The 13,926-nt window shown below is 40.4% G+C and overlaps 1 protein-coding gene across 3 annotated transcripts in view; it reads left to right on the top strand.

The window, feature by feature from the left end:
- The window catches only part of PLCH1 (phospholipase C eta 1), a 227,446-nt gene that overhangs the window by 118,249 nt on the left and 95,271 nt on the right, over positions 1-13,926 (top strand). For all 3 annotated transcript variants that reach the window (XM_043473939.1, XM_043473940.1, XM_043473941.1), the window contains exons 3-4: positions 9,168-9,314; positions 11,312-11,555. In XM_043473939.1, coding sequence (XP_043329874.1) covers positions 9,168-9,314; positions 11,312-11,555 — 391 coding nt within the window. The remainder of the gene's footprint in view (positions 1-9,167; positions 9,315-11,311; positions 11,556-13,926) is intronic.

Consider the following 13,926-nt stretch of genomic DNA (forward strand, 5'->3'; position numbering starts at 1 on the left):
AACCAGGCTTTCAGCTTATCGAAAGATAAAATAATATTTGTGAAAGCCAGATCAGCTGTTTGTAGACTCATGGAGCTTAGAGGAAAATGCATTTTGAGGGAAGTAGGATAATCAGCGATACTAGGTGAGCCTCTGAAGTCACACAGCTAGTTAGTGACAGAACCCGAAGCAGAGCTCTTTTTGCCAGCCCTCCTTCTGCCCCTAAACCCAGACCAGCTGTGTCATCCAGCCCAGCAGCGGGCTGTCTCAGGACTCACTGTGTACCAAGTCCCCAGATATGTCTTGGGTCTGTGCTGACAACTAAGCATACCCAGTACTTCTGCTCTGATGGTTTTAGGAAATCTCCCTTTTCCTTCCTTTGACAGAAGCATTACCTGCATTATTTGGCACCTTTTCCACATAGAAATGAAATTGTTTTCAGAAACGAATCCCTTTCAGCCACACAGCTTTACTCTGATCTGTGGAAGCTGGCAAGAAATCAATTCACATTTTTTGTGTAGCTTTTGGCTGAAAAGATTCTATTGTAGAGGAGCTGAACTTTTTTTTTTTTTTGGCCCACTAATGCAGAGTTTGTTGATCAGTGTCCCAGAATAGACGTGTTTACAAAAGAGCGCAAGTGATATTTTTGTGTGTCCTCGGTACAGACATGGCCATGAGCCTGTGTGAGAGACTGTCTCAAGGTGACCTTTAGAGCAGAGAATGAGCAGAGCCCCAGGTGTGCTTATTACTGTTGGAGGGGATTTTGCTTCTTGGCCTTTCAGAGATCAGAGCTAGGAAATACATGCACACACACACAAACATATAAATACGTACACATATACTTGTGTCTCTGTGTATATGATTTTGTTTACATTTTGTATTTGCTTTGTTTGCACTCCTCTCATTCTTATTGATTTAATTTTGAGCACGTAGGATGCTACAAGAGGTGTCCCTCCTTTCTTTACCCTCATCACTCAATTCTCTTCCACCCTGATAGGTAACCACCTTCACTGTTTTCTGGGTTACCCTTCCTGTATTTCTTTTTGTAATGATGAACAATATTTATGTATCTAAAAATTCATATGATTTTTATTACACAAGAAGTAGCATACCATAAATTATATATGCTTGTTTATACTTTGCCTTTTTCACTTATAATTTTAATGTATATAAATTATATCTCAAAGCTATTAAAAAGTCACCGTCAGGTGGCCTGTATGGCATTCCTAACACAATGTGATTTTCTCTGATTTGACCTTGGCTTAAAGAATTAAACCCATTTGGATGCTGTGTAGACGAGGTGGAAATGTTGGGAATCTCCCCTCAAATGATTCTATTATGATACTTTACATCGGAAGTGTGTTTTTTAACAGCATTTTCTGCTTGAGGGACTTAGTGAACTGATAACCCCTAAAGAAATTTACTTAATATTTTAAACTGACTGTGGCAGAAATGATTGATTTAATCCCTCTAAAGAGTTGAATTCTAAAGGACCTTATAGACCGCTTTGCTACGCCTTTTATTTTACAGATGAGACTCAGAGAGCTTTAAAACTCTAATTATGTAATAAAGTTAGAAATGCAGTCCTCGACTCATCTGTTCTCCTCTTTAAATATTTATACTATTCTGTTAGGCAGTGATTAAAATGATAATTATTAAGACTCTGTAGAAACATGGAAAGCTGTTTATAATACAAATGAAAAAAACAGCAGCATGCCAAATGGCTTAGTATCATGATTGCAACCAATAAGACAAATTTGTGTTCATATTGAGGTCTGGAGCATAACAGACAAAAATAGTATGTGTGTTATGTAACGGGTTAAAGGGCATTTCTCCCTTAATGTTCTCGAACATTGCGGCATTGTATCCAACTAAACTTCTTTTCTAAAAATATTAAGGCTACCACAGGGAGAATGTGAGATCAAAGAGGTTGTTGGTAGCTGCCTGAATCTATCACCTGAATTTGCACTTTCCCCAGATACTTTCCAGCACTGGAAATGTGTGATGAGGTTCTATTCCCCTATGCCTCTGACACTCTTCCATTGTTTACCCGCCCCTGGAATTTTGCCTTTATTCCCTTGTTTCTCACCCTGTTTTATGGAATCTACTGACCCAGCATGGCTGGCAAATGACTTTTATAGCAGGTAGTAACTGCTGTTACCTATCTCAACTGAACGCAGAACATAAAGAAATTATGCTGACCCTTAAGTAATTTAGGGCTTCCCTGGGGGCTCAGATGGTAAAGAATCTGCCTGCAATGCAGGAGACCTGAGTTTGATTCCTGGGTCAGGAAGGTCCCCTGGAGGAGGACATGATGACCCACTCTAATATTCTTGCCTGCAGAATTCCATGGACAGGGGAACCTGGAAGGCTAAATACAGTCCATGGGGTTGCAAATAGCCGGGCATGACTGAGCGACTAATACTTAAGTAATTGAGATAGCACTGGAATAATATTTTGTCTCTAAGATGGGTGATTATTACCCAGTAGAATGAGTTCCAAAGATTGAGGGTGCTCCTTCTCTGGTTAGCTGTACAACTCCAAAGGACCGTCTCCTATCAGGTTTGAAGGATGGAGCGAGAAGTTTAGATGACTTTCAATCTGGTTAAAAAACAATTTCAGAAATTAGAGCACTCATTCGTGGATTTGCCTATCGTGTGGCTCCGATGCCTGAAAAGTAGCCAGAAAGAAAAGAGAGTTCTGCGCCGTGATGAGCCTGCCTCAGTTCGTTGTGACTTTGGACCCTGCCCTCTGTAAGAATTCTATTTCTAGTCAGAGTCGCCACATCAGCTTAAATGTCATCTAAATGCAAGTTCACTAGACTTGTTTTTTTCAGGTTGACTCTAACAATATGTTTTTATGTGTGTGTGTGCTAGAGAACATCACAGAGAAAGCATAAAGCAGCTACATAAACAATTTAAGCAGCCCTTTGTTTCAGACCGTAGCTCTGCCAAGAACGTTTGGATCATATATACTAGTTCATGGCAGTGGATAATGGTAGGGTTTCAGCCCATGACTGAGCTAGTGCGATAAACGTGAAGCTAGTGAATATTTAATATACAATTCAAATACACTCCCTCTCTAAGGGTTTGGGTCTCATTTTCTAAAATGTTTGGGTTTCTTTGGACGATGCTTGCTAAGTGGCACATGGTGTTAGCTCAACTAACTGATTAAACTTTTATGTCACTGTGCTCTTCCTGTTAAAAAGTTGAGAATATTATCAATAATGGTTTTATTTCAGGGATAAGAAATGGGACTGTGAAAAGTCCAGGGAAATATGAGGCAGAGTGAGCAGAGCAGAGGGCACTGTGTCTGATGTATAGACAGTCCTTCCTGCAGGTCTACAGTCCTCGCTTTAGATCTTTGGTGATAGTTAAATCAACTTTCTGTTCTGGCATAAACAGTTTATTTTATTCTGCTTTCCCAAGCAGACATCTTCCTGAATTATATCTTTTATATATCTTCTCCTTTGCTTAGAAATATCTAGTGAATCTATTTTTGCCATTGTATTTAAATCTTAGGTCAGGTGTTCCTACCTCTGTACATCTAGTCTTATCTGACCCAAAAAATCAAATATCCTGTTATAATTGCCTTTTAGGACACTGCACCAAAGACAGCGAGCCATCCTTTCCTATTTTCTGATAACACCCATGCTCTTTCCTGTCCTCAAGGCTCCACCGACACTGTTTTATTACCACATTCTCCCTGTCCCCACACACTGTATTCTCTTTTTGCTATGGACTGCTGTGTATTTTTGTCATGGCATTTATTTTTTAAAATATCAATAATAAAACTGTAATAATAGCTACCATTTATAGTGTTTATTTTGTGCTAGGCACGGCTTTCGGTACCTTACATATTCATGTAACTCGTTCAGTCTTCAGCAACACATCAAGGGGTAAGTAACATTATTCCCATTTTATAGACAAAAACATGGAGGCATGTTGTTGTTCAGTTGCTGAACAAGTCATGTCCAACTCTTTTGCGCCCCCATGAACTGCAGCACGCCAGGCTCTTCTGTCTTCCACTATCTCCCGGGGTGTGCTCAGATTCATGTTCCCTGAATCTGTGATGCTATCTAACCATCTCATCTTCTGCTGCTCCCTTCTTCTGCCTTCAATCTTTCTGGTCATCAGGGTTTTTTCCAGTGAGTCGGTTCTTCACATCAGGTGGCCAAAGTATTGGAGCTTCAGCATCTGTCCTTCCAATGATATTCAGGGTTGATTTCCTTTAGGATTGACTGGTTTGATCTTGCAGTCCAAGGGACTCTCAAGAATCTTCTCTAGCACCACAAAAAAATTGAAAGCATCAATTCTTCAGTGCTCAGCCTTCTTTGTGGTCCAACTCTTGCATCTGTACATGACTACTGGAAAAAGCATAGCTTTGACTAGACAGACCTTTGTCCGCAAAGGGATGTCTTTGCTTTTTAATATGCTGTCTAGGTTTGTCGTAGCTTTCCTTCCCAAAAGCAAGTGTCTTTTAGTTTCATGGCTGCAGTTATCATCTGCAGTGATTTTTGGAGCCCAAGAAAAGAAAATCTGTCACTGTTTCCACCTTTTCCTCATCTGTTTGCCATGAAGTGATGGGATTGGATGCTATGATCTTAGTTTTTTGTATGTTGAGTTTTAGGCCAGCTTTTTCACTCTCCTCTTTCACCTTCAACAAGAGGCTCTTTAGTTTCTCTTCACTTTGTGCCATTAGGGTGGTGTCATCTGCATATCTGAGGTTGTTGATATTTGTCCTGGCAATCTTGATTCTAGCTTGTGATTCATCCAGTCTAGCATTTCACATGATGTACTCTGCATACAATTTAAATAAGCAGGGTTATAATACACAGCCTTAACATACTCCCTTCCCAGTTTGGAACCAATCAGTTGTTTGGTGTCTGGTTCTAACTATTGCTTCTTGACCTGCATACAGGTTTCTCAGGAAGCAGATGAAGTGGTCTGGTATTGCTATCCCTTTCAGAATTTTCCACAGTTTGTTATGATCCACACAAAGGCTTTAGCATAGTCAATGAAGCAGAAGTAGTTGTTTTTTGGGAATTCTCTTGCTTTTTCTGTGATCTAATGGATGTTGGCAATTTGATCTCTGGTTCCTCAGCCTCTTTGAAACTCAGCTAACACATCCGTAAGTTCTTGCTTCATGTACTGCTGACACTTAGGTTGAAGGATTTTGAGTATAACCTCACTAGCATGTGAGATGAGCATCATTGTACAGTAGTTGGAATATTCTTTGGCATTGCCCTTCTTTGGGATTGGAATGAAAACTGACCATTTCCAGTCCTGTGGCCACTGCTGTGTTTTCCAAATTTGCTGGCATACTGAGTGTAGCACTTTCATAGCATCATCTTTTCAGATTTGAAATAGCTCAGCTGGAATTCCATCACCTCCACTAGCTTTGTTCATAGTAATGCTTCCTAAGGTTCCCTTGATTTCACACTCCAGGATGTCCAGCTGTAGGTGAGTTACCATACCATTGTGATTATATAGGTCATCAAGACCTTTCTTGTACAGTTCTTCTCTGTATTCTTGCCACCTCTTCTTAATATCTTCTGCTGCTTATGGGTCCATATTGTTTCTATCCTTTATTGTGCCCATCCTTGCATGAAATGTTCCCTTTGTATCTCTAATTTTCTTGAAGAGATCTCTAGTCTTTCCCATTCTATTATTTTTCTCTGTTTCTTTGCATTGTTCGTGTAAGAAGGCCTTCTTATCTGTTGTTGCTATTCTCTGGAACTCTGCTTTAAGTTGGGTATATCTTTCCCTTTCTCCCTTGGCTTTCACTTCTCTTCTTTTCTCAGCTATTTGTAAGGCCTCCTCAGACAACCACTTTGCCTTGTTGCATTTCTTTTTCTTGGGGATGGTTTTGGTCACCACCTCCTGTACAAAGTTATGAACCTCCATCCATAGTTCTTCAGACACTCTGTCTACCAGATCTCATCCCTTGAATCTATTCACCACCTCTACTGTATAATCATAAAGGATTTGATTTAGGTCATACCTGAATGGTCTACTGCTTTCCCCTACTTCACTTTAAGTCTGAATTGTAAAAAGGAGCTTGTGATTTGAGCCACAGTCAGCTCCAGGTCTTGTTTTTACTTACTGTGTTGAGCTTCTCCATCTTTGCCTACAAAGAATATTATCAGTCTGATTTCAGTACTGACCATCTGGTGATGGCCACGTGTAGAGTTGTCTCTTGTGTTGTTGGAAGAGGGTGTTTGCTATGACAAATACCCTTGACAAACTCTGTTAGCCTTTGCCCTGCTTCATTTTGTACTCCAAGGCCAAACTAACCTGTTATTCCTGGTATCTCTTTGACTTCCTACTTTTGCATTCCAATCTCCTATGCTGAAAAGGACATCTTTTTTTTTTTTTTGGTGTTCTAGAAGGTGTTGTTGGTCTTCATAGAAATGGTCAATTTCAGCTTCTTCAGCACTAGTGGTTGGGGCATAGACTTGGATTACTGTGATGTTGAATGGTTTGCCTTAGAAACAAACAGATCATTCTCTCATTTTTGAGATTACACCCAAGTACTGCATTTCGGACTCTATTTTTTTTACTATGAAGTCTACTCCATTTCTTTTAAGAATAGTAAATATAATGACATCTGAATTAAATTTGCCCATTCCTGTCCATTTTAGTTTACTGATTCCCAAGATGTTGATGTTCACTCTTGCCATCTCCTGCTTGACCACGTCCCATTTACCTTGATTCATGGACCTAACATTCTAGGTTCCTATGCGATATTGTTCATTACAGCATTGGATTTTACTTTTACCACCAGGCACATCCCTAACTGAGAGTCATTCCTGCTTTGGCCCAGCCTCTTCATTCTTTCTGGAGCTATTAGGAATTGCCCTCTGCTGTTTTCCAGTAGCATATTGGACACCTTCTGACCTGGAGGACCTATCTTCTGACATCGTATCTTTTTGTCTTTTCATACTGTCCATGGGGTTCTCTGTGGCAAGAAAGCTGGAGGGCTGCCATTAACTCTTCCAGTGGACCGCAGTTTGTCAGAACTCTCCACTGTGACTCTTCCATCTTGGGTGGCCTTGTGCAACACGGCTCATAGCTTCATTGAGTTACCCTCACCCCTTTGCTGTGACGAGGCTGCAATTCATGAAGGGGCATGGAGGCATTGAGGGGTAAAATAATGAGCCTCAGCTCATACAAGCAAGTGGAAGATTTGGAATTCTGTCCCAGGCTGTCTGGATTCAAATTGTATTCTTAACCACAGTTCTAAACTACTGTTTGTAAGTTATCTTTTTAGAGGTTTCATTCTTTTAAAATTTAACTCTTTAAGTCAAAGTTTCCTTATTCTCTGCTTCGCCTCGTTATATAACCCTGTGCCTGGGGCAGGAAGTGATTCTGTGAATATCTGTTTATTGATGTGACCTGATGTCAGAGGTCAAAGAAATTCTAATAGATTTTTCTTGGAGTTTTGACTTGCTTGGTTAGACTTGATGATTTTATCTTGACAAACTGACTGTTTTCTGTTCTCCCTCTAACTGTTGGTATGAGACGGTCAGGGTGACTGTCAAGAATTTAAATCCATGACATTTACTACCTAAATGAATGGTGCTAAGTGGTGGGTAAATTTACTAATGTGTGTGAAATCAAATCTTAAATTTTGTTCTGTGCTTCAAAGTAAACATTTTAAATTTGCATGTTTTTTTCTTAAGCAGTATTTTATTACTTGCATATTTGATATGTCAGATCAAAGGAGTAAGAGCAACCTGTACTTCACCTTTCTTGCAATATCAAGTCCTAGAAATATATTTAATTTTGCACAGTTTTCCCTTGATTTCTTTGGGGGAAGAAAAGGCTCTTCATGGAGGAAATGGTCAAAGTTGGTTATGTTAAAGTTACTTTGAGAACTCTGTGCATACTGTGTTAAGCTCTGGGATCAAATTCTTTCCTATTTAATACAATGACAAGTTAGCCAAAGAAGCTGAAGTCTAACATTGGAGTTTTGTTTACCATGTTTCTTTTATCTAACAGCATGCTGCTTGATAAGGTAGGTGCTCAGAGCTAGAAGTTTCTGGTTCTCTGATGGTTATATCTGTGCCTGTGTGTTAGTGAAACAGAAGCAGTTTCTGGCTGATGCAATGAGAAAAGGGCATTTGGAAGAATATTGGATAACTTGGAGAACCAAGGGGGAAAACTGAATAATTTGCCAGCTTTAGGAAGGGTAACTGTGACAGTTGTAACATCTCAAATGTCCAACCAGGAGCATCTCTGAAGTTTTGGCCTTTGAGATGACTGAGTTCCGTTTTGAAATGACTGAGCACTGAATGGAACTCAGGACTTCTGTTTCTTGGAAGGGAGCCAGATTTGCTGTCCGCTTAAGCCAGGAGCCCATTTCTTTCTTGGGATGGTTGACAGGTTACCGTAGGCACATAAGATGGGAAAATAAGTATTTCCAAAGGAAATGTGGGTACTATTAACAAAGAAAAGGAAACGGGCATCAACAAAAGATGCTCACTGCCATCAAGTTTCATCTCAAAGCAGAGAGTTTAAATGAAAGCATTACCTTGGATAATAACTGAGTTGGATTTTACCTGAGTTCAATCACCAAGTTATTTCTCTACTTAGAAAATCCTGGCAGCCAAATTCCTTAACAAATATTTTATATTTGTGTAAACTTGATTTTTTTTCTGACCGCATTTTGAAATGTTGACTTAGCTGTTTTCAAGAATACACAAAATTATAATATGAACCCATATGCAACTTCAGCAATTGTTGAAACATTTTGCCATTCATGTTTTTGTTAATTGCATTTGGAAGCATTAGCATAAGATGATTTTATAGTTGGCTGTGTAAAAGCTCACGAAATTTAACGTAAAGTCTGAAACTTGCTTAATGAGTGTATATTCAAGTATCAAATTATTATTGGTCTTATACCAAAAAGCATGTTGCCAGTTAGAAAAAATGATACTCTGTTCATTGGTCATGCATTGTTTATCTAGAAGTAGAATTTTATTTCCATCAGTGAGGCTTTTTTCTGGCTTAAGCCTGATAAATCAATTCTTTAACAACTCTGTTTTCAGGTTACCTCTTCTAAATTTGTCTTCTGGCTCTTGGAGGCTTTAGGGTGTGAATCAGAGGTTTCATTTAGCAATGGCTCTGAACAGCAGGATGCACATGGATTGTGTGAGAACTGATGGTGCTCCAATCTCCTTGCAGTTGAAAGATGCATGAGCGTAATGCAGTCTGGGACACAGATGATCAAGCTGAAGCGTGGGACCAAGGGGCTTGTCCGGCTCTTTTACCTGGATGAACACCGGACCCGCCTCCGATGGAGACCCTCTAGGAAGAGTGAGAAGGCAAAAAGTAAGACTAGCTTTTGAATTCTTGACTTGACTTGACCCAGTTAACACATGGCTTCTATTGGGTGGGCTCTGTGGAAGTTTTAGCTTGGTGAAGCTTTCATATTTTTACAAGTTTTAGGGGGTCAGTGTTTAGAGAATGTGCAGAGACAGAATAAGTGATGACCATTTTTGCTTTTGTTAATTCATCAAGAACTTTAAATCCATAAAAAGTTTTCTTATCCACTAGTGCTGTTGAAGGTAATATTTATCCTATGTTGAAGACATGTTGTATTTAGTTGGGATATGAGGTTTTATAGCTTGAGGCCTTTTATTTTCCTATAAAAAAGTGAAGGAAGTCATAAATTCAATAGGATTAAACTGTTTTGACATATTCTGTGCACAATTAACTGATGAATGGATTAACAAAATGGTTTTAATGATATCAAATAAAATACCTTTGATCTGCCTCCTCCATAAAGCCTCTCTCCCAATCCTAAGCTCAGTTTCAAGTCCATGCTGAGTGCCCTGGAGCATCTCTCTCATCTGCTCCTTCCTCCTGTTTTCACATGGACCTCCTTCATCCAGGGTCTCTCTCTTTCTGGTGGCCTCTGCAAAATCTCCTAACCAAGCTCCATTTGCTAGTTTCTTCTGCACTGACCAGTGAAGATGCCTTCCTCTGCATGTCACAGATGACCTCCACTAAGTTAGGCTTATGTGATATACAAATTTATTCTCACTTAACAAGAAACCCGGAGACTGGCTGGCTCCAACTGTGGGACGTTGAGCCTCTAGTTCTGTCTCTCTGAGCACTCTTGGCTCTCTTGCTTCTGCGCTGACATTGTAACTGAGGCAGCAGCAACGTGGCTTCACAGCTGATCGGCTTCAAGAAGATGCAGAAAAGGGACCTTCTCTTCCAGTGCTTCCTTTTCAAGAGGGAAGAGCCCCGTTCCACACCCTTCCCTCACAATTTGCACAACAAATGCACAGAATGCATGTCTCCTTGGTTAAAGTGGGTTATGTTCCCACACCTAAAGCCATCATAGGAGACAGGAGTGCGGCCACCCCAGTGGCTTAGCCGCACGGGAACTTGCCCTGCGATGGTCGGAGGCTCATTTCCCCATGAGTGGAAAGAAAGAAAAATTGGGACTTGCCATTAAGGCAGAACAGAGGCATGGATGGTATATATGGGCAATCAGTAAGATTAAAACTTTCTGATTCATGTCCCCGAACAGGCAAGTGAACAAACAGAACACAGTGTTTAATCCAAAGTAATCGTCTCTGCAAGTGTTCCCCTGACCTGAACCTGCCGTGTTGCTCCACCACCTAAAAATGCTAATCTCTGCCCTGTCATTCCAGCTCCTCATAATCTAGCCTCTCCCTGCCTTCCAGCGTTGTCTCCCGTTACTCTCCTGAGCTTTTCAGTCCAGCATCTCTGGAGTGGGACTGATGTTTCTATATCTTTATACCTCTTTTCCCTGATCGGCCATCTTGTTTTCCCCTCCACCTCTCAAGCCCCGCTCTGCCTTCACCCTTATAGCTCTCTCTCTATGAATCCAAATCACATTTAGCTATGCTATTTGGTTGCCATCAAATGTTTTTTCCCTTCAATTTTTAACTGCTGTCGTTATGCATATTGTAACACATCAGAGTCGGCTCTAGGTCTTTGTATGTTTTCCTTGCATAAATGTATAAACTATACCTCTGATATATTCACATCCCCCTTTCCTACCAGTCTTCTTGCCCTGCTGGGCTTGTCTGTCTTCCTATCATAAATTTTAACGCTTCCTGACCCAGTGCCTGGGAGGGTATTGTCTGAGTGCCCAGGAGGGTAAAGCAGTACCTGGAGAAGGTTACTAGCAGGAAATGATAAAGCTTGTATTGCACATCTGGGCTTTTCAATTGTCTGGACAATTCACAGACAATTCTACTTTTAAATCTTAAGATGATTTTACTTTTCTTAATCTGCACACACATCTTCACCTCCCAGGTAACTGTGCACTCTCCTCGCTTTCCTCACAGTCCTTATTGACTCCATTTACAAAGTCACCGAGGGTCGGCAGTCTGAGATATTCCACAGACAGGCTGAGGGGAACTTTGACCCCAGCTGCTGCTTCACCATCTACCATGGCAACCACATGGAGTCCCTGGACCTCATCACCTCCAACCCCGAGGAGGCCCGCACCTGGATCACAGGCCTCAAGTACCTCATGGCTGGCATCAGTGATGAAGATTCCCTTGCCAAAAGGCAGAGGACCCACGACCAATATCCTCCCTAGAACTTTGATTCTGCACTCTGTATGTGTCTGTGTGTCTGTATGTGGATTAGACTATACTTTCCCCCATAATTTTGAGGCTTAAACCCACTTTCCTTGCTTTTTTTTTCTTTACCCTTAGCACCTTTCTGCCCCCTCCTCACCCCACCCCAAGTAAACAAATGTGTAGAACATGTAGAAACTTAAGCTTACGTGAACTCAGGAGCAGACTTTTTTGGAGGAGACTAGATTTAGCTTCATAATCTGCTAGGTCTCCAAATGCAGCATAAAGTTTCCTAAGAGAGATGAAGTGACGAGCAAAATGCTTATTTGAGTTAGAGGAAATCCCACTTTGTTATAGAATCAGTCTAGTTTAACAAACACCTTTTTTTTTTCGTTTTCAAATTCATAAATTTTATCACAAACTTCCTAGGCGGTGCAGTGGTAAAAAATCCACCTGCCAATGCAGGAGATACAGGAGACGCAAGTTTGATCCCTGGGTCAGGTAGGTCCCCTGGAGAAGGAAATGGCGACCCGCTCCAGTGTTCTTGCCTGGAAAATTCCATGGATAGAGAAGCCTGGTGGCTACTGTGCACGGGGTCATAGAGAGTCAGTCACGACTGAGCAACCGAGCACATACATATTACAGAACCCTTTTCTGAGTCCCAATTATATACCAGCTGTTAAGCTCTTTCCTGCTTTTTCTCTCGTCTTAATTTACAGTTTGGAATCTGAACTGACTGATCCTCAAGGGGAAGTTATTTTTTACTTATTTATATTTACCCTGTCTAAATCGTTCAAGAAACTGGAGTTTCTTGATTAAAATTCTGATTCTCGTTCTTGATTAAGCCCATTCTTTGGTCCTGCAGCGCTGACAGGATAAATGATTAATGTGCTTTGTCTGCAGGCACCTTTTCTGCTGGGACCACCTGGACACGTGACATGCATGGCCTTTCTGGCCTCAGTTTCCTTATCTGTAAAGTGAGGGTGTTAGACTCATTGACTGCTTTGGCTCCCTTCTTCACATTTTGAATGGTCTTAAAATACGTGTTTCCCCCTCCCCCTGTAGGAATTAGTACTACTTTCTTGCTGTCATTGGAATGTGCACCCTAATTTTTTTCCAGAGTAGTGGTAAATTTGTGCTGCTTGAGCTATAATCCTCACCCAGGGTACTGTTGAAGCAGGGTGGAAATATTCAACCCATGAAAGGATGTTGACAGTGCAAAGGTCTAAGCTCATGAGCCATGATGTTTTCACCAATATTCACAGCATGCAGGTAAATCCAATTGGGATTCTTAAGTGAACAAAACATAAACATAACGATTAACTTTGTATGCTTTCTTCTGTTAGTTTGGTTCTTAACTCCTTTACATTTGACAAAACACCAAATAATGAGTGCTTTCTGGTGCAAGCCACAGAACCATACTAACAGTGCCTCAGACAATAAAGATAATTCATTTTCTCATGAACAAGAGACCTGAGGTAGAGTTAATTCAGTGGCTCATTAATGTCATTAGCAGAGATCTAGGTTCTGCCGTTCTCACCGTTTTGGCTTGGTCCATTAACTGGCTACGCTTTGGTCAAAGAGAACTGCAACAGCTCCAAACACAGAGAAACCCTGCCCAGAGGGAGCAGAGTTTCTTCTCATAAACCTCCCCCTCCTTTTTTTTTTCTTTTAGGAGTAAAGAACTTACCAGGAGTTTCACAGAAGACTACCTCTCATCATTGGCCAGAAATGCTGTTGTGGGCCCATTTCTAAGCCAACTCTGACAAGAGGAATTAACGTAATTGGACTTTGATCTCAGGACCCTTTTTGTATTTTTAGAACCTGAAGACTCCAAAGAGTTTTTATGTGGGCTCCGTCTACTTGTATTCGTCATATTAGAAATTAAATCTGAGAATTAAAAAAAGAGCTCATTAAAAATTATAATAAACTATTACATATAAACATTTTTATGGAAAGTAACTTTTTCAAAGCAAAACAAATTTGTAAGAAGGGAGGTCTTGCTTTACTCTTCTGCAAGTCTTTTAAGGTTTTCTATATGTAAGATTGCATCATCTGTAAACACATAATTTTACTTCTTCCCTTCTGATTTGGATGCCTTTTATTTATTTTTCTTGCCTAGTTGCTCTGGCTAGAACTTCCAGTACTTTGTTGAGCAGAAGTGGTGAAGGCAGGCATTCTTGTCTTGTTCCTAATCTTAGAGGGAAAGCTTTTAGTCTCTAACTATTGAGTATAATATTTGCTGTGTTTTTTTCACATGTCAGTTTTATTATGTTTGGATAGGTTTCTTCTATTCCTATTTTGTTGAGTGTTTTTATCATGAAAGGGTGTTGAATTTTGTCAAATGCTTTTTCTGCATCAGTTGAGATGATTGTGGT

The sequence above is a fragment of the Cervus canadensis genome, chromosome 7 (assembly GCF_019320065.1).
Source record: "Cervus canadensis isolate Bull #8, Minnesota chromosome 7, ASM1932006v1, whole genome shotgun sequence".
NCBI classification, from domain to species: domain Eukaryota; kingdom Metazoa; phylum Chordata; class Mammalia; order Artiodactyla; family Cervidae; genus Cervus; species Cervus canadensis.